Consider the following 25283-nt stretch of genomic DNA (forward strand, 5'->3'; position numbering starts at 1 on the left):
GCGAACACATGATGGACTCTTCGACCACCTCGCGCTCTAAAGGTGTCAATGGCACCCATGTAACAGCATCACTGGATGAGGCTTTGTCGACTCTATCCGCCGAGTCAAGAACATGTATACAGAGACTGGTTGAATACAAATCGCCCAGTCCTATATACACGTGAGGCCTCCTCCTGTCTCATCCGTTTTCTGACAGGAGTCGTCCTCTCATAGCCTCAGCAACGTCCCACCACACCAAAAGCTTGCTGCTGTCCTTATTCTGTTGTTTGAACAGGAGGGATCGTTATGGGTGCTCCTGACGACGCGGTCGAAGCATCTCCGGAGCCATCCGGGTCAGACAGCTCTGCCAGGGGGAAAGGTAGACCCCGGGGAGAAGGATCCCTTTACCACAGCTGTACGTCAATATTCAACTCAAGGGTGTACATTGAAAAAAAATTGAGGCTCACATCTAAAGAGACGAGAAGCCTTCGAAGAATGCGGGCTGCCTCTGTCCCATCCTGCCATCCAGGACATCACCCTGTTGCCTCCATTTCTTTCTCAATACAAGCTCATTGTGACACCATGTGTTTCACTCCTAACCGATCTGCATGTGCTTGACACGCTCATTCCAAACGTGGGAGAGGTGGACCATTGTTTCTTCCATCCCCTTGCAGCAGTGCTTGATCCCAGCGTCATGATAGAAGAAACTGTTGCCGACAAAGGCAGCGAGGACTGGCCATACGAGGAGGAACATCATGTACGGATCTCCTTTTTTGTGCCTCTTCGACCCCTTAATTTTGTGAATAGAATACAAGCGATCGTGCCTGGTTATGGGATTCCGTGTACCGCATGCACAGATTCCGCAGCTCCCACACGCCCGTCAAAGGTCTCACAGCGGACATCCTTCTCCTGACCGCCGAAATTGCTTATCATCGAAAACCTGTCTTTCAGCGGTACGCCCCGAATCAAGTGATGTTCGATATTGCCGTCCAGCACATTGTAGGTGGTACAGAGCCAACTGGGGACGGTCTAGAACGCATTGCCGGACCCACCGTGGAATTGGAGAGTAGAGGACAGGAAATCGGTAACCGGCCCCAAGATACTATCCTAATTTGAGCCTCTTCTTTTGGGTCTTTTATTCTTGACACACTAGTATTGCCAGCAAAGGCAAAATAGTTCTCTTCTCTATCCCTTGTCAGGGGTTGCACCCGATAGCACGGGGAGCATCCACCTATAGTTTCCACCTGCAGGAGTGTGAAGTGATGAAGTCAGCAAGCACGTTTTCCCTTTGATCCGACAGGTCACATGTGTCCAATTTTCTGGGTCTCCTCTGGTTCAGCAGGACCATTATGAGATAAATGCAAGACCCTAGCTCTCTCTCCATCACCATGTAAGTGTGCACCTCCCCCCCCTCAGGCCACACAGTTGTACTGAAACATGCGCAGATGATCACTGTGTTGCTTCTATCCAGTTATGAAAGGATGGGTCATACTGTGTTGGAGGATACAAAATAGTATATGTAGATTTGTAAAAAGAAAAAAAGAAACTGGATGAGCACAATGGGCTTGCGGAGACCCAATGCTTACCGACCCCCATCCCTGCTTGAGGGGTCTGTCAATATGAAGCCATTGCGGCTCCAGGTCCCCTTTTGTCGAACTCCGTGAAGACGCGTATTACGTCCTTCTGCAGGGACTCTGCATGGGGCGCAAAGTGAGTATAGTAGTACTAGTGGGTTACCCGTGGATGCCGTTTTTATTACAAAATGCTAGCTGCTTTGGGTCTCCTACCAACAAGGACTGAGTTAGCTCCGGTCCGGAATATAATTATGTAAGCGCATCGCTTTCCAATTAAAACCTCGATCACTGCTCCATCACTGCACAGCAGTGATCGAGGAGTCCTGCGGGAAACGCATGTGGGGATGTCGGGGACAGCCGTGACACGCTGACATGTTGGTCAAATAAGACATAGGAATGCGCCCCTGTCTGGTAAGTAGGCCAAAAATTAGTCGAAGTCGTCACCGTACACCGGTCCGGTCTCTATGTACAAGGAGAAGGGAAACACATCATAGAACGGGTGCGTGAGAGAAACTCACCTTTTTCGTGAAGCAGACGGTCGCATCATCTATATTCCATGGTGTACAACGCCCCTGCGGATTGTATTGGTTGACCTCACACGTGTAGCCAGTGCACGGAGATATGGGGCATGGGGTACTCAAGATGTGTCACGACCGAGAGGTTTCCTGGGAATAAGTATCCTCTTGTGTTTGAATTGTAGGAGATTAGGAAGACCATCATGGAGCGAATTGAGGACCCAGGTCATTGTTTCATTGATTCGGTGATTAGTAGGCACAAAGTTAGATGCCGAGCCGCCGGGATTTCTAAGTCGGACGGTCAGATGCTGCGCAGTCCAATAGAGTGGGGACTGTTTTCGAAATGAAGAGAAGAGAAGCTAGAGAGACAGGGCGATGAAGGAAGAGAATCAGGGTTCGGAGAAACCGGCTTGCGTGTGGTACGACCGGAGAGAGACAACTTGGATATAGATCCACCTGTACGGCCTGCAGATTTCTAATCATTAAATAGTTTCTTTTTTTTTTTGTGAGTTTTGACTGCGCATCTGAAGGTTACAAGGATAAAGATACAATGTGCGACGTGAGTGGGAGAGACTGAGATACTATAGCACTTAAGAGAAAGGGCGATATAAGACAAGAGACTAAGGGGCGCCCCCGCGTGCGAAAGACATCGATCGGCGCCCCTGTTCTGCAACAGCCTCCCGTGGTATTCGCTTCCTGATCGACGAGTACTTTATTGGAGGTCTGACCTTCCCTATATCTTACCTTTCTTCCTCCTCGATCGCGCATACACTGCGCTCGTCGTCCTAACCGCCATCCGCTCACGCACGAATACTCGTCCGCTAGTGTATTAGCCGCTCTTACCTACTGGAGTCTGAGTCAGCCATGCTGCACGGCCTCCAGACCTTCAATTCCTATCCAACACCTTTGTCAGCACTCCGAACCCAACACAGTTCAACCGTTCCCGCATCGTCGTCAGCGCCTATTCAGCCTACGCATACATCCACAATATCCTCCACACCACAGCTCACGGCGTCTGCCAATCAACCGAGCACTGCGATCGACTCTGGGTATGGGTACCCTCCGATGTTGGGCTTCAAAAGCGGAGCCCACTCCCTCACGCATCCAATGAGCCCTGCCAACAAGCGGGAGCTCGGGATTTCAGAGCAAAGTTCGGCAGGAAGCAGCGTGAGCCTTAAGCCGGCGATCGTCCCTCCTCAGGTAGGGAAGCACCGCTGTTGTGCGTATTTTCTACGTGCCCATGACCATGGTCGTTGATTGCCTAATTCAGACTGGACTCTTCTATCAGAATCCCTGAAATTCCTCTTCCTCGATCCGATACTCACCCTACATATGGGAGAGCAGGCCAACGCTCTCCTCGGCAAAGATATGCTCGAATATGTTCACCCTGAAGACAAGGAGAAAGCGGTCGAGGATCTCAAACGAGTAGTACGAAGCAAAACTTTGCACGGTAGTGTCACACGGTGTGTGAATATCCGTCTATCTGGAGGCTATGAATTCTGATCCTTGTGTCGGGCAGAGTGCGATACCGTCGTGTGACGAGCATTAGATATCTACTTGGGGCTGTGGACCTTGCCCCAGTACCCGACGCTCCCCTCTTCTGCATTGATGAACAGTATCTGATAAGTGACATTGTCATCAACTGCGTCGGGGACAACCTAGTGCTTTGCTTCTTTCATGCCATCGTTGGCAAGTTTGCTCCCTATTTATGGAATCGCGCATATACTCATACCTTTTATAGACAAGAAACCCTTGGAGGACCAGAAGGAAGAAGAAAAATCGGAATGGTCTAACTGGTGTGGTTCTCCGAGCAACGTATCTATCGTCGAGTATGCCGCCGACATGTACAATGCGCTCATTCCTAACTCGCAATACGTCAACCAGTACCCGCAACGTGTATTCCAGATTCTCAGAGCAGAGGGACGCGGTATCGTATTCACATGGCCGCTAAACGGGTATGAAGTACTCGAGTTTGGTGGAATCGCGAGAGACGTCAACATCGGTGGCTCTGGTGAGGTGGGCGAGGCCCGAACAAGCTGTACGAGGAGGTATAAGGCGAACTGGATCGGCCAGCTGAGTGGGATGCCTGCGGAAGTCGAGAGCGTGTACATCCCCTATGGTACCTTCTAACCTTGTTTCCTAGTCGCTTCGATGCTTATGCTTTTACAGGTTCCATCATATTCGCATGTCACCGGCCTCTATTCCAGGAGCACAGCATCGAAGCCGCAAACCTCCTCCGATCAACATATATCAACAACACGGCGCCTTACACCCAGACGGGCACCCAAAACAGCGGATATCAAACTCCGACCAGTGCGACGACTGCTGGTGGTTTCGGGCCCGGATACCCGTCGCACACATATGGATCCGCACAATACAGTCGAAGCATTAACAACCAGCAGGCCGAGAATTGGCCTAGCACTGGCGTTCCTCCGTCTCCCGCACTGTCCACCTCCCTGCCAACGCCGTTGTCGAGTATGCCCCCGCAGCCTTATCCCCAACCAACACTGTCGCAGCAGCGAGCAGAGTCCTCTCCCACCTCTGTACAACCTAGTCATCCTCAACATCCAACTTCTAGTGCATCACCACAATCAGCGCAAGATGGTCCCGGAACAGCAGACCAGGCACAACCAACACCTCCACAGCCAAAACGGCCAACGCGCCCGCCGACCGGCGTACAGGCATGTGTACAATGTGGCAACACCACCTCCCCTGAATGGCGCAAAGGGCCGAGCGGGAACAAGGATCTCTGTAATGCGTGCGGCCTGCGATATAGCCGAACAAGAGCGAAGGAGGAAGGCGGGGAAAAGATGAAGCGCGGAAAGCGAAAGAAGAAGAGTGTAAACGTGGAAGATGAGGAGGAGGATGACGGCAAGAATGCACGCAAGAAGCGAAAAGATGACGATAGTCCGTCCCCGGTCCCTCAGGCTTCACCAGTGTCGCCTATACAGATGCTGCAGCCATCACAGCCTCTCGTTTCTCCCTCGCTCCTGGGCGGACCACAACCTCTCCACCTGAATGGGATGGGTGTCGGGCTCCCTGGCTGGTCGCAACAGATGCACCCTGGAGAAGGACTTAAGGTTGTCGTACGCGAGCCGCAGGGCTTGGATCAGCCACTGCTACGAAAATTACCAGGCGTGGAGGATATGTTCCTTTTGCCCACTGGGCTTGTATGAATACGTATTCACCCCGTCTCTATGCACGGAGGCTGTGCTGTGAACAGTAGTGTACGTATGTTTAATTTTCGGATTGGATTGGTTGGATGGAAATGGAGGTGTTTTACTTGTTCAGTAATTCGTGAGGTTGGCAGAGTGATATGACTATTGTACAATGGTGGAACAGGATTAATAACTTTGTACAACGAGATCTATTTAAGAATGCCTCCATTTAGGTCGTGTGAGGGTTGGCAATGCTTCTTCACCGCCACTGAACCCTCGTCGTCTTTTTTGGCCGTGAACGCTGCCAAATACCGTTCATCGTCGTCGACAACGGCGTCCTCGCTGTTCACATCTCTTCATCGTCTGCGGCCTTTGCGGTCATCACCATCCGATAGCAGGTGACGACGACCGCGTTATTATCCTCCTTTCTCTCAAGTCAGGATGGCACCGCGAGCACGATCAGGGCAAATATCCTCCCTCGCTTCTTCCTCATCACGTTCTCTCTCTTCCTGCCTCCCGCGCCCCACTCTTGCATGTTCATCTCCCACCCTGCGCCGGCAAGTGCAAACTTTTCGCCCGCCTCCAGAATCCCGCACCATCACCCCTGGAAGCAATCCAGAGACCTTCAACAGTGAAGTCCACTTTGCGCTCCAACCACCGCCCAACTCCCAGGTCACTGCATTCGCCTACCGTGTCGGTCTCCTGCCGCCACGCTCCTCCGAAGCGCTTGAAAAGAAGATTGTCCCTCTTGCGCGCCAGGTGTGCACTCACCCGAGCTACATCCCTTTCTGGAGACAGCACCGTCCGGGCCAACCAGTACCACCCACCAACGCCCCGCTCGACGTGCTGGGGAACAGCCTCCTCGGACTGTTCGCAGCGGAGTATGTGCATTCCACATGGCCGCATTTGCCAACCAAAGCAACCAAAGCTGCCGTAAGCGCATATGTGGGCCCGAATACTCTTGCTGCTGTTGCGCGGGAACTAGGCGCAGGCCCGTTACTGAGATGGCAACGTGCGGTGCGCATATATCGATCATGTACTTTACGCATATTCTGATTGAACACATACAGGCAAGGACAGAAACGACGACCTCCCTTGTACTCACAGACGCCCTTATGACTGTCCCCCGCTCGCTCGTGGGGCTCATCTACCAGCTCAACAGCATCACCGAAGCTCGAAAATTCGCTGAAGCGTTCTTCCTCAGCCGACAGGTTGACCTCCGCACGCTACTAAAGTTTGTGGACCCTAAACTCAGCTTGGTAGACGTCTTGTACAAGTTTGGATGGGACAAACCGGTGACGAGGTGTGCTTCCTTGTGCGTTTTGTGTATTCATCCGTATTGACCGACCGTTTCGCAGGCTTCTGTCTGAGTCTGGTCGACGCACTGCTACGCCCGTGTTCGTGGTCGGTGTCTATTCAGGAGCCACCAAGATTGGTGAATCCTTCGGTTCCTCACTCAAGATGGCCGAGTACCGCGCATGCGAGGACGCCCTCTGGCGGCTGTATCTCACTCAGGCGCCTAAAGGATCCTACACCATCCCCTCAGCGACGTTCGACTGGGCGGGCAAGGACGCTCTCTTTCACGCTGCTGATTACTTAGATAATGCGGTCAGTGAGGTGCCCGCATGGGAGGGGGAAGGGCAGGCAGGTGTCGGTCCTGAAGTTGCAGCGGCGGTGTATCTCCCTCCCTTACTGGGAGAGAGCGAGGTACAGAGGGACTTAAAGGAGCTAAATGAGAAGGAAGGGACGAGGAGGAAGGAGAGGTGGAGAAAGCTGCTGAGCGAGGCGGATAGGTATGTGGATGGTGTGGAGGTTTTGGAGATGGAACCTGTGATAAGGTGAAGAGGGCGAATGTAGTGGTATTGGCCGCAATAATTCAAACGTTTCTCCTACACCACCTCAGTACTGAGAGGGGGTAAAGATGTCGAAATATCAATATTCTGGCACAGATGGAGGTTGCTACAATTGACCCTATACTGCTCCAATTCCCCGTAAAACTCGTTTTTAAAATACTCTGGGCAAAGAATATGGTGTCCGTGATGTATATACAAGCAAATTGAATGAAGACGGAGCCGAGGTTAGAAAGTCCGACATCATTGATATTGTGTCACAGCTGGCACACAAAGTCATCCAAATCCCACCATGAACATCCACGAAATCCAATCTGCGATCTCTGCCTCACCTCGTGCTATCACAGTCCTATATTTCGCATCTGCACGTACGACCATCGACATCTCCTATGAGCGGATACCTCTGCCGGAGGCTGGGCTCCCTCTAAAGGAGCTCCCGAAGCTGTTGGAGGAAAGGCATGCGGGGAAGGGACTGGGGAAGGTGTTAGAGCGATGTAGGTGGAGCGTGAATGACGAGATGGTCGAGCACATTGGCGAGGGGGAGGATGAGGTGGTGCTTAGAGGTGGGGAAGAAGTTGCGGTCATCCCGCCCGTCAGTGGGGGTTGAGCGATATGGGGAGTAATCTCCATTGCGGTATGGGTACAACATATTGCTCTGTCAAGCGTCATCGACTCTTCCATCACGACTCCGGCGACTTGGCCTTTCCCTTCCCCTTGCTCAATATCTCCTGCTCAAGCTCAGCGAGGAAGTCGTCGGCCGCCTTGAAGCGCGCTGCCTCATTTCTCCGCTGCATCTCCTCATCTCCGAACACTTTCCGCCGTTTTGCCTCGATCAACTGCCGACGTTCTTCCAACTCGCGTTTTCGCTTCTCCGCCGCCTTACTCAGCACTGGCCCTTGCTTCTCCTCTGGTTTTGGCACCTCCGCTGGCTCCGCAACCGCCGCAGGTTGAGGACCAATGTCCTCTTCCTCATCATCAACTCCTTCCTCCTTCCTCCTTCGCTCCGTCTCCTCTCTCGTCTTCTTCAGCTCCTCCATCTCCTTCTTCCTCACCTCTTCATCCTTCGAAAACTGGTAGAATCCCGCTGCACGAGCTCGGTTCTCGTACGTTGAGTCATAGTGTTGTGCTGGGTTGGTCTCCTTCGAGGACTCGGCGATTTGTGCGACGCGTTCTGCTGAAGGCTCAAAGACCGGAAAATGACCCAGCGTTTCTGCGCCGCGGAGAAGATAAGGGCTAAGGGGGATCAGTATTAGAAAGAGGGAAAATCAAGCTAGGGGGTACGTACTCGAACTCTTCTTCTGGAGGCTCGTCCTCATCTTGCTTGGCAAGGTGTCGCGGTACTTCGCTCTTCCTTGCCGTTCTTACACGACCAAATTCATCCTCATACTCCACTATCGGATCATCCTGTATGTATGATTAGTACGGAATGTAAATGTTAGAAGGACGTGCTCACTTCTGTTGGTGCCTTTGGCACGCGCAGCGACTCGTCCTCATCCTCACTTCCACTCCCACTCTCATACCGGTCCTCCATAGCCTTCCTATCAAAGTCCACCAGGAGCATATCATACTCCTTCTCACTTAGTCCGCCAGTCTGACCCTTTTGTAGCTTGTCGTATATTTGGGCCTTGCGCTCCAGTGCGGCCATTGCTTTGTCAATGGTAGGACGAGCGATCGCTTCTAGTACAACCATGTCACGTTCATGTCGGGAGAGGACACCCTTATTAGACTTCGCCCATATTGTTGGCTTCTACGTGCATTGGTATTAGACCGCGGAGGGGATGTAATCGTCGACATAACTCACCTTGCCAGATGGCAAAGGGCGCCTGATCCCATGCACCACTGTCGTCTGGCTGGAGGACGACGCCCTCTGCTTCTTGAACTCTGATTCTCTCTTTGCTAGTTCAGCTTTAAGATCAAAGAAAGACGTCGCATTTACGCCCGTTGCCTTTGACTTCTTTGTTGTCGACATTGTCGAGCTCGAGATGTGTGAGCTCGAGGAGGGATGGTGGCGAAATGTGTTCACAGCGCGCGCTTACGGCACCGATGCTCCTGAATTTTGGTCATTGACCACCACCAACTGGTGTCCCTCCAAAGCTCCTAATGACACTCAGCTTACTCTCATAGTTGTGTGTTTATATCTCTATTATGGATCCAAATAACTCAAAGGACTTCACATTTGCCAAGCTGAGCGACCTCAAGCTCCCGGTTACGTTTAGGATGTGCGTGTCGTCCCACACCCGGATTGGAGTGTGACTAACCGGACTGAACAGATCACAGCTTGAGGGCACAAGGAAACCGAGACCTTTCTCGGAGCTACTGGAGCATCCAGAATACAGATTCTCTGGTGTACAATCATCGTATGTCGAGTTGGCCTACCTGTCGCAGAAGCTCATAACTCAAACAGTGAACTGTCCGACCTATATGTGACTTGCCAGCTATTTGCCGATAACAAACCTCTGACGATACCCTACCGGACGTCTTACAAATCATTCAAGAAGGACTATATGTACGTCTGTGCCTTATATTAGTTCACTTGTTCCTGATCATGATCTAGCTGGAACGAATGGATTACCCTGCCATATCGGTACTGCGACTTACCCCTGAACTCGCAGCTATCAGTAACCGTATGGGATATCGAAGGCCCCGACCGTCCAGTACCTGTTGGAGGCTCAACATTCCGGATGTTTGGGAAGAAGTTGACTCTGCGTCGAGGCCAGCACCGGCTAGTGCTGTGGCGGGATCGAGAGGCTGATGGAGCACACGAGACCAGCACGCCGAGTAAGATTGGGTTGAAGGACGAGATGGGACGTTTGGAGAAACTTGTGAAGAAGTACGAACGAGGGGATCTAGCAAAGCTCGATTGGCTGGATAAACTGGCCTTCAGGAGGATGGAGGAGATACATGCTGTGCGTGAACCTTACCCTGGGACAAAGGTGCACAGAGCTAACTTGTAGAGAAGGCCGAGCAAGCTAATTCCGACAATCTCTTCCTATATGTCGATCTTCCGAGATTTGATTTCCCGGTGATTTATACCGAGCCCGAACCCTCCCTGGCTGCTCAACTGCCATCACATACCCCTATCGCGAGCCATGCATCCACTCTTCCCGCACCAGCACTCGTAAACCTGGACCAGCACCTCTGGTGCATCGCCGACCCAGATGTATCTCGAGAGAATCCAGTGGAAGACAAGCACACACGCCTGATTCGTAGCCACAGGAGTGCACCACTTGATCGGGACCTCAAGCCCAATGCCGAGACGAGAGACACGCTCAACGAGATCCTAAACTACCCACCTACTCAGGAACTCTCAGCGGAGGACAAGAACTTGATTTGGAAATTTCGCTTCTACTTGACGAGAGACAAGAGAGGGCTGACAAAGTTCCTCAAGTCTGTCACTTGGAGGGATGCGAGTGAGGTCAAACAGGCTGTGGAGGTCTTGTTGCCTATGTGGGTCGAGATCGAGCTGGATGATGCGCTCGAGCTACTTGGCCCGGGTATGGTGGACTCGAGAGTGCGAACGTTTGCTGTAAGGCAGCTCAGAAGAGCTGACGATGATGTAAGTGTACCGAGTACTGCTCCATCTCAGACTGACTCTTGTGCAGGAATTACTTCTATATCTCCTCCAACTCGTTCAGGCGCTCAAATTCGAACGCCTACTGGATGGCCATAGAACAACACGATCCTCTCAAGTTGTACTATCTCAGGAAGACAGCGGACTGGCAGACTTTCTGATCGAGCGCGGGGCGCAAAATCCTATACTTGGAAATAGGTTCCACTGGTATCTGATGGTCGAGGTGCTTGATCAACAGTACAAAGAGCTGTATGCGGGTGTGGTGTACAACTTCATGCGGAGGCTAGAACAGGTACGAATCATTACTCTCTATTCATCAGCTCGCTCACAAGTGATGCAGCTTCCTGATGGCATAGAGCGACGAGACATCCTGAAGAAGCAGGGAGTTCTAGTAGAAGGCCTTTCTGCCAAAGCCAAGGAAGTGCGAGCCTGGAAAGACGCGCGTCCAAAGAAGATCGACAAGCTGCGTGCCTGGCTTGGAGACTCGCGCAGTGGGATGGCAGCGATGGAGCCACTCCCTTTCCCACTGAACGATCGCGTTCGGATCACGGGTGTGATAGCCGACAAGTCGTCCGTGTTGAAATCTGCTCTTTCACCGCTTCTCGTATGGTTCCAGACCGAAGGCGGGGGAGAATACCCCATCATATTCAAAAATGGAGACGACTTGCGGCAGGATCAACTTGTGAACCAGCTCTTCACTCTGATGGACCGGCTACTGCGAAAGGAGAACTTGGATCTCAAGATCTCCCCTTATGCTGTTCTAGCGACCGGACCGACGGAGGGCATGGTACAGTTCGTCCCGAGCAAAGCGATTGCTGCGATCTTGAGCGAATATGGGACTTTGCTCAATTATCTGCGGGCGAACAACCCGGATGAAGGTAGTGTGGGCACGTACGGTGTCCGGCCGGACGTGATCGATACTTTTGTCCGGAGCTGTGGTGGGTTATCATCCTCTTGCTAGTTCTCAATAGGGATCTGACGTTGGACACAGCGGGATACTCTGTGGTAACCTATATCCTAGGTGTGGGCGACCGTCATCTTGACAACCTGATGCTCGCACCGGACGGGCATTTCTTCCACGTCGACTTTGGGTACATCCTCGGCCGCGATCCTAAGCCGTTCCCTCCACCAGTAAAGGTCTGCAAGGAGATGGTCGATGCTATGGGGGGTGCGACATCGAAGCACTATAACCGATTTAAGAGTCTCTGCTATACAGCGTTCACCATCCTGCGGAAGAACGCTAACCTGATTCTCAACCTTGCGACGCTGATGATCGACGCGCGCATAACGGACATTAACCAACATTCGGTGCACGAGCAGCTTCAGGAGAAGTTCCTGCTACAGATGACGGAGGAGGAGGCGATAAAGGCTTTCGAGACGCTGCTTAATGAGACGTCGTATTTTACGGTTGTGTTCGACAGGATTCACGATATTGCACAGTATTGGCGTAGTTGATCTCTTTATTCTCAGATACCCATCACGACGATACCTTATGTACTAATACACCTTCGCGAATCAGCATCTGCCGTGGTTCTTATATCAAAACGTACTCAATCAGTGTCAGAGTCCCGCTTCCTCCTCCCGTACCTCCTCAAGCTTCTCGTCCACTTTATCCTCGTTCATCTGCACCGAGAACTTGGGATTCGGCCCCAGCGGGGTCGTGACGGGTTCTGCGGGACGCTCGGGTGCCAGAATAGGCTGACAACAGATGTTTGGAGGGGCTGCTGCCGTGGTTGTGGTGGTCGTTTGTGCAGACATGATAATTGGTTGCGGATCAGCGGCTTCGGAGAACGCTGTGGAGTCTGAGCGCTAAACGGCGCGGTATATATTTGTGCAGATCGCTGTGCGACTCTGTTCGTGAGCCTTCACCGTATTTCTGCCAAGGCTCAATTCCCACTGCAACGCTGGCGAAGAGGAAGGGTTGTTTGTACCCCACATTCCAGCACCCTCATATCTATAAAACGATCACAGGCCAAGGAAGGAAGAGGTCAGCGGGCCCCCACACTCTCTGTCATGTGCACCACTCAATGTTGATGACGTCAGAAATGGTCCCGCCCATATCCCCTACACAACTCGTCGATCGCACATCTCACTCCGCAGGTGACGAAACGCATCGAATAAAGGGACAACAAGCCCGCCCTCTCTTCACTCTTCACACTTGCTTAACTTCCCCTCATCTCAACCGCATACACGCATACACGCTACCAACCTCCTGATCAACATTCATGTCGCTACAAGGCGACGAGACCGCCTCCCGCCACACCTCCGTCTCCAAACGGCCTGGGTCAACCGTCTCACGCGCTCAGACACTCATAAAACGCAACATTGCCGCCAACGACCTCAAGCCGAGCGATATCCTCATCGAGCGGTTTCAGGGTACGTCCTCTCATTGAACAGGAGATAATGCGCTCACGAAGAGGCAGCATGGAAACATATCGTCAAGATGCTTATCGCCTACTTTGAAGGCGTGGCAGATATCGAGAATAACACTGCGCGTGAGCTGACCAAGCTCGGCGGGGTGATCCAGGTGCCGTTTAAGGCGGGAAACCAGTTTCTCGGCGAGGGCGGCATGCAGGATGTCTTCTACTCCATCCGTGACAAGACCCGACTCAATGCGGACCACCATGCGAATTTTGCAAAGACGGTAGAAGGGTCGATCGTACAACATTTACAGAAGCTCAGGATGGAGATAAAGGCACATGTCAAGAATGTGCAGAATGACACGGGGAAGCTGGCGGCGAACGTTGCGCGGGAACGCGAGTTCTCGACAAGGGCGATCACCGATCTGTCAAAGGCTATCAACACGGCCAAGAATTCGCCCATGGGTGTACTAGCTAGGGATGACCCCTACTGTGCGAACGTGTTGGTCCACAGGCAGCTGTTAAAACAGGTGCATGAGGAGAACGCCCTTCAAAAATCGATCATCCTGATGCAGCACAACTCTGCCAACTTCGAAGAGGGCATCGTTCGCTCGATCCAGTCTGCCTGGCAAACATTTGACGAATGGCAAACGCGCATGATCACCGATGTACAAGAAACTTGGCGTGCTCTGGCCATGGCCATGGGTGGTGTACCCCCGACAAGGGAATGGGTCGCGTTCGCTGGTCGATCTGACCATCTCCTCGATCCAGATACACCTCTCCGCAACACCGAGCACATTGAATATCCAGGAAGGGATGATCCGAGTGTCACGCCTGTACACGTGGGTCTCCTCGAGCGGAAGAAACGTTTCACGCGTACCTATGCCGAAACCTACTTCGTTCTCACACCCGCTGGTTACTTACACGAGTACCCATCCTCCGATCCTCGCACTCACTATTGGCCAACGTTCAGCCTCTTCCTTCCTGCATGCACTCTCGGTCCTCCCTCAAGTGCGCGCACGGACAGGAGTCATAAGTTCCACATCGAGAGCCGCAAGGACAGCGTCCCCGGAGCAGGCAGGTTCCACATCGGCTCCAAGGAGATCGCATATACCTTCCGTGCACGCAGTCACGAAGACATGATGGAGTGGTGGAACGACATCCGCATGCTCGTTGCGCGCTACCTCGTCGCCAGTGAGGCCATCGAGCGGCACGGCCCGATCGAGGCTGCTGTACGTGCTGCTGGCTACATGAGCGAGGAGGAAGAAGAGGGCGGCTCATCCATAGAAGATGAGGAAGACATCGACCAGGATCAGTATGACGCCGGACAGGACGGTACCGTCGCAATCCCGTACGGGCACGAGGAAGACAACGTCGGTGTTGCCCCGGAGACCGAGCGTCAGTCCGAGGCACCCGCATACACCGCGCCTGCCAAGCAGATGGCGGTCACTATGGGTCCTAACGGATACCCTGTGCGTGAAAAATCCAAGCCTGAGATGTATTGATACACCATTCTAATGCGATACCCTTTTGCCTTGACAGTTGGATAAGAAACAGCCGGTCCCGCCGGCAGACTACGAGCGCGAACCGGCCGGCGAGTCCTCAGGCTTGTATCGTCCTGAACAGGTGATGTCCCCGAGCTCGATGGGGCCGACACAGGATGCGGCGATGGACGAAGGGCCTATCTCAGAGACTACAGACTTGAGGCGCCGCATGTCTCGCAGGGCGGAGAAGGCGCCTGAGGGTCGCGCACCGAGAGAGAACTCGGTGTCGATCGGCGAGGACCTTATGCCACCCCCAGCACCGGCGTTAATCGAAGCTCCCAGAGTTCACGAACCGGAGTCTGAGCTTGAGTCTTGCCAAGAACCTGAAGATATCGCTCGGGCGAGGGAACAAGGTTCCCCTCTCACGGCAACGTCTTCCCCTGCTAGGCAGAGAAGCGAGAATGGCTCTGTCGTCGGCTCACTGGGGAGCACGGCCGCCGTCGCTAATGCTCAACCCCAGCCAACGATGGGATATATCCCTACCGCACCACCGCCCATCACATTCAGCGTGACTGGTGCGGTAGATTACATGCCTAGCCCGCCCCGTCCGAGAGACGAGAGTGCCCGCCCGTCATTTGAGACGTCCCCTCCTCTGTCGGCGGAAGGGAGCATGGTGAATCAGGAGGAGTCATCCGCTGCTGAGGCGGCTGTGCAGAACGCGAGCATGCCTGGATTCTTGATTGCCCCGATCCAGGATGAAGAGGCACCCGCTGTTGCACCCGCTGAGAGCGCGGTGCCTGCCCAGCCTGTGGCGGAACATGTCGAAGCTACGTCTGTGACTGCTTCTGAGCTGACCACAACCCAACCTGCACCGGTTCAGGCGCCCACGGAGGGTGCAGCTGGACCAGCCCCGGTTGATGCAGATAATGAGACGATTGAGGAAACATTCGAGGATGCTGCGGAGGCTCCTGCTTCCCCTGCAGAAGCTGAGGAGGATGGGAGGCCGGTTGCCATTTCGTCTGCAACTAACGTTGACGCTACCGATACGCTGACACCGGTCTCAACCGCGTCTAGCAAGAGGAGCTCAAGACTCGTCCGGAAGGATAAAGGGAAGAGCAAAGAGGGTAGTACGAGTGGAGAGAGCAAGGGCTTGTTCAGCCGGTTTAAGGAGGTCCTCAGCTGAACAGAAGATTTCGACTCCGTTTCTGCCCTGTTTCTTTTGACCCCTCTGTGCCATAAGCTCCGATGCCCAACACTCTAATATTGCACCGAAAGGTATCATATGATGCTGTTAATGCTACGCTACATTGTCGTGCTTGCGCATGGGTACAGTAGTCCTTGTGTGCTGTTTCAAAATGGTGGTTATCGGATGATCCTGGATTTGCGCGCCATTGAGCTGCGCTCACGTAGCTTGTGGCCGTATTTGAGGAAAACGAGAGGAGCGGGTACGCCAATGATGAGCGTAATGAAGGCTAGCATTGTGTTTGCCCATCCTTGGCCCATAGCAGCGTACATTTGATCTGAGATCTGTTAGACACACCGACACAGGGAGAGTAGAAACACTGACTCGCAAACAACGGGAATGCGAACCCCAGCAAACTCCTATACAGGGCCGTAGCGGCGATCGCACTCGCGGCGTACAGCGTATAGGTATCCACCAAATAAGTCTGTATCGCCAGCCAAGCACTCAACGTCCCCATTCCATAGATGAACACTCCCAGGTCGGGGACAAACCAGAAGACCTTGTACTGCGCTGTCCAGCCGTAGAGGATCAGCCCGAGCACGGAAATGGGCGCGGAGACGAGGATGATTGGGATACGGAATTCGGGAAGGCCTATGTCGTTGTTTTTCACTTTCATACGGCGGTAGGTGGCGTCGATTAGCCAGGCGCCGATTTGTGAGCCGGCCTGATGTCATGATCAGTCCAGAAGGGAGGAAGGTACAGCGGAAGGACGCACCGTATACCCGGCACCAATAGCCAGATAGTTCAGACCAGCTATGCCGCTGCTCTCCCCATACTCCGTCACCCACAGCTCGGCAAACGTTGTCAACAGGAGATAGAGCACGCCGTACATGAGCGCCATATACGTGCCTATGATCTGGCAGAGCGGTTCCGTGCCTAGGAAGATGAATGGCCTGACCATGCCCCGGCTGAGGATCGCGCGCATCGACCGGTCGTGCTTGTCGTACACCGAATAAAGCTTGTCGTTCCCCGTTTCGCGCTTTAGACGCCGGACCTTGTCGCCCAGGAGCTTGGGCGCGTACGTTTCTCGGAGGAGGATCAGGCCAAGTACTTGAATAACCCCGTCGACGATACTCGTTATCCAGAAAATCCACCTCCAGTCAATAGACTGGACGATGAAGCCCGATATCATAGGCCCGATCGCGGGGCCGCTGAGCGGGCCGAGAGAGTAAAGTGCTTGTGCAAGCCCACGCTGCTCGGGGAGGAACATGTCCCCCAGCACCCCCCCACCGAGCGCTATGGGCCCGCCACCGCCGAAACCGGAGAGGAAACGGAAGGCCATCATCTGTCCTTTGGACTGGGCGAAGCCGCCGGCGATGTTGAATACTGAGCGGTGGGTTAGTTCTGTTGTGCACGGAGTGCCTAGGGGGACGTACTGAGGAAGAAGAGGTTGGCGAGTTGCAGTACACGGACTCGGCCGTAGATTTCGCTCAGGGGGCCGAGGACGAGTGGGCCGACTGCGAAGCCGAGTACGAAGATGGAGAGTGTCATGCTCGAGAGTGTGGGGTCGCCTGTTATGCCTAGGTCGCGTGAGATCTGCGGCAGAGCGGGAGCGACCATCGAGGATGATAACGGGCTTGCAGGAAACATCAGCATGGACTCGGTTATCAGCGCAATACTGGCAGGATGCACCTCATGAAAGTAAAGACGCTGACAATGCCCATGGCAGCCCACTTTTGACCAAACGACCAATTCTGCGGGTTTAGAGGGTCGTCAGGCCCGTCCCAGGAGATCATATTCGGGTCTCTCTCCTCCTTCCCTCCGCTCACTTCTTCTGCCCCGGTCGCAACTGGAACACCACCCTTCTCCACATCCCGAGCCTGCTCAGCTTCCTTCTCTTCTTCATCCTCGATATCCCGCTCGACGTTAGGCGTCCCCACTCCCGGCTCAGCAGCAGTAACCGTCTCGTCAGGCATAGAGTCCGTACTGAAGGAAGACATAGATCTCCGCCCCGACAGGTGTTCGCCCGCTGGTGTCGGGTGAGCAGGTTGACCCCGCTCGGGGTCGAGCGCTACTCGTTTCTCGTCCTTGGAGTTGGCCATCGTGCAGAGGGTAGCTCACAGAGCCCAGGACGACAGGTGGGGAGATAGCAGCCCCAACAGAACGTGTGGGAGCCTGCAGCGACTCAGGTGGTCGCCTCTCCTGTTGGAAGCCGGCACCGTCAAGCGCCCATGACCTTGGCAGTATTAGTCATCCTTTCATTGTTTCCCCACATTACTATTTCAATGTCCACGCAGAAGATGTCAGGATCCACGCTCAGAGAGACAGGTGGATGTTCATGCCGAAGAACAAACATGACTTCGGCCGTGCCATGCGAACGGGTATTTTGGGAGTCGGATCGCGATCGGGCCCGAAACCCCGTGAGGCACGGGGGGAAGAAGGATGAGCAGACACGTGAGGGTTCCCACAGAGCACGTGATGTATCATTGGCATGACATCGCAAATTAGTTAAATTACATTAATATCCTTCATCTATTGCATTCACCTCTAGCCCTCCTCATCCACAGCCATCATGTCCCGCCTAGTCCGCACTATCCTCTTCCTCTCTCCTCTCCCTTTTGCAGGCGCTGTAGTATACACCTACGCCTCCCGCAAACTCGCAAAAGACTTTCCAGACATCCCCATCCAGCAACTGCCAGAGGGGTCGTTCACCCGGCGCATAATGGAGGAGTCAAGCGCGCGCGGGCTGGCGCGATGGGGACGTGAGGGATCCGGAGACAAGGATCGACCGCTGTACGCAGCGTACACTGATATCGTGCGTCTTTCCCCTTCCTTCCGTGCTCTACCAAATGACACCAATTGACGAGCAGTACCAAACTACCATCCCCCGTTCCTCTCTCGAGTCATACGGCGCCCGCCTACTCGAAGGCCCCCTCTCCCGCAAAGCCTACGAAACAGACTCCTTCACCCACGCGTTCCTCAACAGCGGGCTCATGTCCCGTCACCGGAGGCTCATGTCCACAAAACGGGATGAGAGGGAACAGAGGGGGGTGTTCGAGCCTGGACAGGAGGCCATGGGTGGGACGATGTGGGTCCTCCGATCTACTGCTGGGGACTCTTCTGCTCCGACCGCGCCGAGTACGACAGCCGCGCAAAGGCAGAGTGCGCTGGACAGCCTTCCCCCAGACGTGCAACCTCCGTCCTCTGTTCCCTCAGCAACAGGCGCGCCAAACGGGATAGGCTCAACAGTATTCTTCTGGCGCATGCCAGCTTCCATCGTCAGCACATGCGACACCCTCGCTTCCTACGGCTATCCCTGGCGGTTCATGCTCGGGGGGTATCACGAGCTGCTGGTCGAGGAAGCCCAAGCCCCTTCGGCCAAGACTGAAGCTGGTGCTGGTGCCGGTGCTGGTGCTGACGAGCCGATGCTGAGAGTGACGTTCACTTCTGCGCACGTGTATGAAAGGCTTCAGGGGGACGGGAAGACGATCCCGGGGTTTGGGAGAGCGATGCATGCTTTGTTTGGCAGGGCGTTGTTGGCTAGTGCTAAGCGGAGGATCGAGAGCTGTTAAGGGAGATGAAGGAGCGGTGGGAAGGGTGCTGCAGTGTATACAGGCACGGACTGGTAGGTACATGTACTCTGTGTGGCTGAAAATGACACCGGTTGTCGTATCTAATCAGAAAAGAATACTTCTGCTCAGTAAACCCGTATCCCTACTTTGCTCGTTTCGCTCCAAAGGGGATCCGCTCATCCCCAGCTGCGCATGATCAAACGACATGCGATCCCATTACCAACGCGTGATACTGTACAAATACATGGTGTACATACTAGCCCGCTCCGTGGTACATGCATGTGGAGGGGATGTGGGAAGTAAGAGTAAGAGTAAGAGTAAGAGTAAGAGGAGGAGTAGGAGTAGGAGTAGGAGTAGGAGTAGGAGTAGGAGTAGGAGTAGGAGTAGGAGTAGGAGTAGGAGTAGGATTCTGGTTCTGGTTCTGGTTCTGGTTCTGGTTCTGGTTCTGGTTCTTCTGGTTCTGGTTCATACGGAGGGAGTTGGTTGGGTTGGTTGGGTTGGTTGTGGGGGTTGGTTGGGTTGGAAAGCTGGGTTGATTGGATTCGGATTTGGTTGGGAGGGTTGGTTTGGTTTGCAGCTTGCAGTCTGCAGCTTGCGGTCGCCTCGGTGAGGTGTGCGGTTCGTCTCGGGTGCTGTTCTCTAGGACCCACCCCCGGGGTAGAAGGGAAAGATGGTCTGCTCTGGCCAGCAAAAGGTGGAAAAGGAAGAGGAAGAGGAAGAGGAAGAGGAAGTGCGGAAGTGCGGAAGGGTGAAGTGTGGAAGTGTTAAAGAGAGGAAGGAAAGGAAAGGAAAGAAGAAAGGGGTGATTAAACTTTCTAGTCCCAAATTCGAACGGAACGGTGAAGGTGAAGGGGCAGGTCAAAGTAAGATATCACGAAAAACCAGGAGATCAACATGCGGTTATAAATGCATCCATCAAGCAGGAACGGAACCACAAGGAACCACAAGGGAACAACACAGGAGAGCATCAGCGTCGGCGTCGGCGTCGAAGTCAGAATGAAGTGCAGCACAGCTCGCAGAAGTGAGGGTCAGGCATCCGTCTTCCCCCTTTCTGGAAGATGAACGCTCGGAGTCCTCAGACTGCTATTCTCGCTCTTGCTCGATCCAGTCCCTGGTTTGCCCATAGCGGGCGAAGGGTGCGTGCCATCTATCCCCGGCTCTATCCCCGGCGCTGGCGCCAGCTCAGCAGGAGCAGGAGCAGGCGGAGACACAGCAGTCGGAGGCACAGCAGGCGGAGGCACAGCAGGCGCAGGCGGCGGCGGCCGGCGTTTCCTCTCCTCATGCGCTTCGAGTCTCAACAGCGCTTCCCGTAAAGACTTTACGTTCATCTCGATCGCTCCCCGGTGGGTGTCGTACATCTGGGTTTGGACTAGGGCGACTATGGCGAGTCGTCTGCGAGAGAGCGAGCGGAGGGAGGGAAGGATCGGCCAAGCGCCAGACCATGGCAAACGTATCAAACCAAGCACATCAAACCGACCAACCAAACGAAACAAACAGCAAAAAAGAACAGCAAAAAAGACCAGAAACAGAAACAGAAACAGAAACACACAATCAGCCCCACCTCACCCAAAAACAGGGAACGAACTCACTTTGAGATCTGCCAATAAGCAACGGTGTTCTCCTGCGCTATTTTGGCGCTGCAGCTTGCGAGGTATGTGGGGGTTTCTTGGGGGTTGGGGGGGGAGGGGCGGGATATGTTTCTGGGGAGTGGGTTAGGCGTGCGCGAATAGGGAATGGGGAATGGGTAGAACTGTGAGGGAGAGAGAGGGAGGGAGGGAGGAGGGAGACAGACGCACGCAAAAAGCCCAGCAAAAGCCTCGATATTCTCAATATACTGACAACAAACATCGTGTGACGCCGCATCGACCGGAGAGGCATCGGTGGTTATGTAGAGGCGGGAGGGGACGTCAAATAGGAAACATTTGGGGATGTCTAGGGTCTGTGTTCCCTCGGTCAGTCAGTGCGGGCAGGGGGATGATGGGGAGGGGATGGGGGGATGGGGCGGAGTGGGGGGAGTGGTGGGATGGGGGGGAGTGGGGGGGAGTGGGGGGAGTGGTGGGATGGGAGTGGGGGGACACACCTGACTCCAGTAATTCAGCGTCTGCTCCAAAAACGCCAACGTCGGCACAAGCCGCTGCACGACCCTACTCATCGCCTCAAACACACTATGATCATACACGCTCGTGAGATGAAACTGCACTCTCCCTGCCATCTCCTGCACGCCCGGAGAGGGGTGATCTTCCAGTTCCGTAAGCGTTCTTTCCTGAATCTGGCGAAAGGCGTCCTGCCGGTAGAACTCGTCCCAGGCATCACTCTTATGCGCGAAGACATCTACGTGTAACCCCGGGTTGTGGAGGGAGACGGTCCCCAGCACTCGGAGGAGGGAACGCAGGGACTCTGTATAGTCGTCTGCGGCGTCGATGAACCATATTAAGGAGGAGAAGTGGGAGAGGTGGGAGCTGTGCAGGGGGAGGATGTCGAGGGATTGGGAGCCGGGGATCTCCCATAGTTGGAGGGGGATCCAGAATCTGTGAAACGCCAGCGCAAGCGCGAGCACAAGCACAGTCACAAGGAGGAGAAAAAGAAGCACATGTGAGAAGTTGTAGGCAGGGAGGGGAAGGTGCACGCACTCAACATCCTCCTTGACGACGTCCAGCGTCGTATCGACAAAAAACGCCCTATTGAGGGGCAACCGATGAAACACTACTTCCCTGGCTGTCGTCTTCCCAGATCTGCGCAGGCCCATGATGAGGATGCGTTTGCGCCATGGGTCGGGTAGAGGTGGGATTTGGGCAGTGGGGGTGGGGGGGAGTGATGCGGCTGCGGCTGCGGCTGGGGGGGCTGGGGTGGGCTTGGGTTTGGAGGAAGGGAGAGGGGTTGATGATGATGAGGAGGAGGAGTGGGGAAAGGCGCGCCGCCAGAGGAACATGGGCGGTCCAGATGTGAATGTGTTGTTGAGGGGGAGGGGGCAGTGCGGGTGCGAGTAGCGGACGGGGGATGGGAGATGGGAGATGGGGGATATCCTTCAGTCTTGAGTGCAGTAAAGGGGTGATGATGATGAGTTATGCTTTGCAATAAACGTATGGAAAGAGTGTCTGACGATGTTGAGCAAAAACGGGTGATGTGGCTGTGCTTTGTGGGAAGAGGATGATGTCAGCGTGGGCCGTGTGTCTCACTCATGGGGGTTTATCTACTCTTCACCTAGCTGAGTGATGATCCCCCTCCCTCTCTCACTATGAACATCCAACCTACGTCATTCCTCCTACTGTCATTGCCTCATGCGTGTGTCATCTTCTCCCCCTCTACACCCGATCCACCCCCTCGCTCGCTCGATCTCATCTGTGTGACATATCCTGCACCGAGTAGCGTCACCCCTCCACCAGAAGAGGATGCTCAACCTCAGATGGAAACGCTTCTCCTTCTCAGGCTAGGATCACTCGACGCAGAAGAAGCGCAGGACATCCCTCTTCTACCATCTACACGCTTCTTACACCCCAACCCTACCACATTCTTATTCCCTCACACTTCACCGCCTATCTCACTCAATTTCCCTTCCCCTTCACAACAAGAACAGACCGATATAGACACCTTCAATCTCTTGTTACAGGACTACGCTTCCCTTCCTCAACAGATCGACGACGCCCTCTCCCCCCTCTCTCCCCTCTCTCCTTCTCCCCTCTCACCATCAGCCTGGGACACCCCGGCATACGCAGACAACGCCCGTGGCCATCTGCTCCTAGTCGACCACACTTCCGGTGCAATACTCGGCCAAGTACCAAACTTACATCTCACAGAACACCCCGATCTCAAACCCCACGATCCAGTGATAATCACCCTTCCCTCTTCTCCCATATCCACGTCCACCCCGGTTATCCCCCCCGGCAGCACCCAAGTCCGCCCAGCAGAAACAGAAGAAGAGTTCGCCCTAATCCTCCAAGGCGCAACCCTCCTCTCCCACGCAATCCAAAGCGCCACATCCGTCCTCGCAGGGGGGATAACCTACGCCGCCCAATTATACGTCTCCCACGTCCCGCCCTCTCCTTCTGGACCGACGCACCTGTCGAAAGAGGCGAAGGAGACCGTTGCGAGAGTGCATGCGTTTTCGGGACAGGCGGTAAGAGTTGCGGAGCAGACGACGGGAGCTGTACATCGCTTGATAGACCGCGCAATAGATCGGGCAGGTACAGCAGCCGGGTCGCTCATCCCCTCCGACACCTCCAACCCGAACTCCAACGCGGACGCGGCCGGCGAGCATGGCACTCCGCCCCCTAAATCCACTTGGAGGGAAGCGACCCGCCTCGGAGGGAAACTCTTCTCCCGAGTACTGATCAGCGCCGACCTGCTCCTCACATCCCTCTCGACCTCCGCCACCCAGCTAGTCGACACCTCCTCCGAGTCGCTCTCCCTCTCCCTCGAGCACCGGTATGGTCCGGAAGTAGGGAACGCGAGCCGGGAACTTACTCGGGCTGTGAGGGACGTTGGGGTTGTGTATGTGGATGCGAGGGGGGTGGGGCATAGGGCGCTGTTGAGGCAGGCGGGGGCGAGGGTTGTGAGGGTGGGGATTGCCCAGGGGAGTGGGGAGAGGGGGGTGTTGGGGGAGGAAGAGGGAGAGGGGAGTAAGGAGAAGGAGGAGAAGCAGGGGGAGAAGGAGAAGGAGAAAGGGGAAGGGGAGGGGAAGGTTGAGAAAGGGGATGTTAAACTAGGAGGAGTGGATGAGGGCGAGGGATCGGAGAGAAAGGAGAAGGAGCAGGAGAAGGGGAAGGGGAATGGGGAGGAGACAGTGAAAGACCAGGGGAAAGAGGAAGGAGAGGGGCACCCTGAGGAGGTCAAGCCGGGGGAAGTCGACCTTCTCCAGCTCGGAATATCACCAGCGCTAGTACCAGCTCCAGCTTCAGCTTCAGCTCCAGAGCTGGCTGAGAGCGCTCTACCGGGCGTGGGCGTGCAGGGTGTCCAGGGCGATGGAGTGCCAGAAGGACAACTGGTCGACCTCAGGCCCGCGGAGGAGGCCGGGAAGGTCTCGCTACCGGTACCGGTATCTGGGGCGACTGGGGTGAGAGTGCTCCCTCTGGACGTACGTGTACAGGTGGGAAGTGGGACGGAGGGGTTGGGAATGATGCAGCAGGGTTTGGGGGAAATGATGGGCCTGGGAGTGGAGGAGCTCCAGGGGTTGGATCTTGGCCCGGCGGACCTGGCGGTAGCCGAAGAGCTGGGCACGGCGGGCAAGGGGCAAGTGGGCAAGGGTGTATTGGTGGATCTTGATGCCTGATTGAGCGCGTTTGGCGTTGGGATGGGATGGGTTATGTGACGTGGGAAGTGGGAACTGATCTTTATTATTTTGATTTCTCTTTTGGAAACGAAACGGCTGTATAAACGTAGGAAGCTCAAGGGTGTACGATAGACTAACTAGAGGATAAGAGAACGCGTTAGTAAGTATTGGAGTTCCGAACCTGGGGACGGACAGCAGAAGACTGTTTCTTGCCAATGTTGGGTTATGAAACTACAGGTAGTGTACTGTACAGCAGTGCAGATGAGAGGGACGTACAACAGGTACATGTATAACGCACAACAGATAAATAGTGGATAATGATAATGATACGGTGCGGTGCGGTGCTAGTTGGTACATGTACTGTACTGTATGTGGGCGGGGTATCGGGGTATCGGGGGTATCGGGGTATGGGTCATCAGAAGGGAGGGGAAATGGTGTACAGTACAACAGTGCGGGTATCGGGTATATGTATCGTATCGGTTTTCGTAATCCCGGTGCGAGTTGGATGATAGGCGGAAAGGGGGGGGGGAGGGCTGCACGTCTCCCTCTGATCATGAGGGAGCGCGATTGGCTCTCCCACTTCCTGCACGATTATCTTGGATCTGATCTCGAGTCTTCTGGGGCCTTTCCGACGCTTGCTTGTACAACAGTGGGGTTATTGGGCGTACGTATATGTATCGGTTTTCGTTGGCCGGGTGCGGTTGTTGGATGATAGGCAGAAAGGAGGGGGGCTCTCCTTATCTCCCTCTCCGGGAGCGCGACTGGCTCTCG

General features: G+C 54.5%; 11 protein-coding genes across 11 annotated transcripts; 8 read left to right on the forward strand and 3 right to left on the reverse strand.

Annotated features, from left to right (window-relative positions):
* Positions 1-11: 11 nt before the first annotated feature.
* Positions 12-1351, forward strand: DACRYDRAFT_93283 (uncharacterized protein; the record flags this gene model as incomplete). Its single annotated transcript, XM_040777140.1, has 5 exons — positions 12-59; positions 242-394; positions 455-736; positions 787-953; positions 1345-1351. 5 exons carry the CDS (start codon positions 12-14, stop codon positions 1349-1351), a joined length of 657 nt encoding a protein of 218 aa, XP_040631754.1.
* Positions 1352-3036: 1685 nt separating this feature from the next.
* Positions 3037-5424, forward strand: DACRYDRAFT_93284 (uncharacterized protein). The gene is made up of 5 exons (XM_040777141.1): positions 3037-3287; positions 3339-3531; positions 3588-3757; positions 3810-4187; positions 4238-5424. The coding sequence occupies exons 1-5, from the start codon at positions 3134-3136 to the stop codon at positions 5242-5244; spliced, it is 1902 nt and encodes a 633-aa protein (XP_040631755.1). The 5' UTR covers positions 3037-3133; the 3' UTR covers positions 5245-5424.
* A 243-nt stretch (positions 5425-5667) lies between these two features.
* DACRYDRAFT_104754 (uncharacterized protein) lies at positions 5668-7068 on the forward strand (the record flags this gene model as incomplete). Its single annotated transcript, XM_040767973.1, has 3 exons — positions 5668-6243; positions 6297-6529; positions 6585-7068. The coding sequence occupies 3 exons, from the start codon at positions 5668-5670 to the stop codon at positions 7066-7068; spliced, it is 1293 nt and encodes a 430-aa protein (XP_040631756.1).
* A 300-nt stretch (positions 7069-7368) lies between these two features.
* DACRYDRAFT_47816 (MoaD/ThiS) lies at positions 7369-7683 on the forward strand (the record flags this gene model as incomplete). The annotated part of the gene is made up of 1 exon (XM_040774786.1): positions 7369-7683. One exon carries the CDS (start codon positions 7369-7371, stop codon positions 7681-7683), a length of 315 nt encoding a protein of 104 aa, XP_040631757.1.
* A 73-nt stretch (positions 7684-7756) lies between these two features.
* On the reverse strand, positions 7757-8873 carry DACRYDRAFT_98636 (uncharacterized protein; the record flags this gene model as incomplete). The annotated part of the gene is made up of 3 exons (XM_040777537.1): positions 8530-8873; positions 8362-8480; positions 7757-8309 (listed from the first exon to the last, which is right to left on the reverse strand). Exons 1-3 carry the CDS (start codon positions 8764-8766, stop codon positions 7757-7759), a joined length of 909 nt encoding a protein of 302 aa, XP_040631758.1. The 5' UTR covers positions 8767-8873.
* Positions 8874-9221: 348 nt separating this feature from the next.
* On the forward strand, positions 9222-12102 carry DACRYDRAFT_75838 (atypical/PIKK/PI3K protein kinase; the record flags this gene model as incomplete). Its single annotated transcript, XM_040776160.1, has 8 exons — positions 9222-9295; positions 9347-9433; positions 9481-9582; positions 9631-9982; positions 10036-10632; positions 10679-10939; positions 10988-11585; positions 11639-12102. 8 exons carry the CDS (start codon positions 9222-9224, stop codon positions 12100-12102), a joined length of 2535 nt encoding a protein of 844 aa, XP_040631759.1.
* Positions 12103-12872: 770 nt separating this feature from the next.
* On the forward strand, positions 12873-14512 carry DACRYDRAFT_47949 (cytoplasm protein; the record flags this gene model as incomplete). The annotated part of the gene is made up of 2 exons (XM_040774796.1): positions 12873-13023; positions 13071-14512. The coding sequence occupies 2 exons, from the start codon at positions 12873-12875 to the stop codon at positions 14510-14512; spliced, it is 1593 nt and encodes a 530-aa protein (XP_040631760.1).
* Positions 14513-15853: 1341 nt separating this feature from the next.
* Positions 15854-17650, reverse strand: DACRYDRAFT_75843 (MFS multidrug transporter; the record flags this gene model as incomplete). Its single annotated transcript, XM_040776161.1, has 5 exons — positions 15854-16011; positions 16059-16398; positions 16450-17060; positions 17111-17310; positions 17367-17650. 5 exons carry the CDS (start codon positions 17648-17650, stop codon positions 15854-15856), a joined length of 1593 nt encoding a protein of 530 aa, XP_040631761.1.
* A 596-nt stretch (positions 17651-18246) lies between these two features.
* Positions 18247-19246, forward strand: DACRYDRAFT_114190 (uncharacterized protein; the record flags this gene model as incomplete). The annotated part of the gene is made up of 2 exons (XM_040769774.1): positions 18247-18489; positions 18545-19246. 2 exons carry the CDS (start codon positions 18247-18249, stop codon positions 19244-19246), a joined length of 945 nt encoding a protein of 314 aa, XP_040631762.1.
* Positions 19247-19806: 560 nt separating this feature from the next.
* On the reverse strand, positions 19807-22175 carry DACRYDRAFT_114191 (uncharacterized protein; the record flags this gene model as incomplete). The annotated part of the gene is made up of 3 exons (XM_040769775.1): positions 19807-20638; positions 20836-21185; positions 21327-22175. The coding sequence occupies 3 exons, from the start codon at positions 22173-22175 to the stop codon at positions 20275-20277; spliced, it is 1563 nt and encodes a 520-aa protein (XP_040631763.1). The 3' UTR covers positions 19807-20274.
* A 306-nt stretch (positions 22176-22481) lies between these two features.
* On the forward strand, positions 22482-24512 carry DACRYDRAFT_98642 (uncharacterized protein; the record flags this gene model as incomplete). The annotated part of the gene is made up of 1 exon (XM_040777538.1): positions 22482-24512. One exon carries the CDS (start codon positions 22482-22484, stop codon positions 24510-24512), a length of 2031 nt encoding a protein of 676 aa, XP_040631764.1.
* Between the last annotated feature and the right edge of the window lie 771 nt (positions 24513-25283).

This window comes from Dacryopinax primogenitus, assembly GCF_000292625.1.
Source record: "Dacryopinax primogenitus strain DJM-731 SS1 chromosome Unknown DACRYscaffold_3, whole genome shotgun sequence".
NCBI lineage: Eukaryota > Fungi > Basidiomycota > Dacrymycetes > Dacrymycetales > Dacrymycetaceae > Dacryopinax > Dacryopinax primogenitus.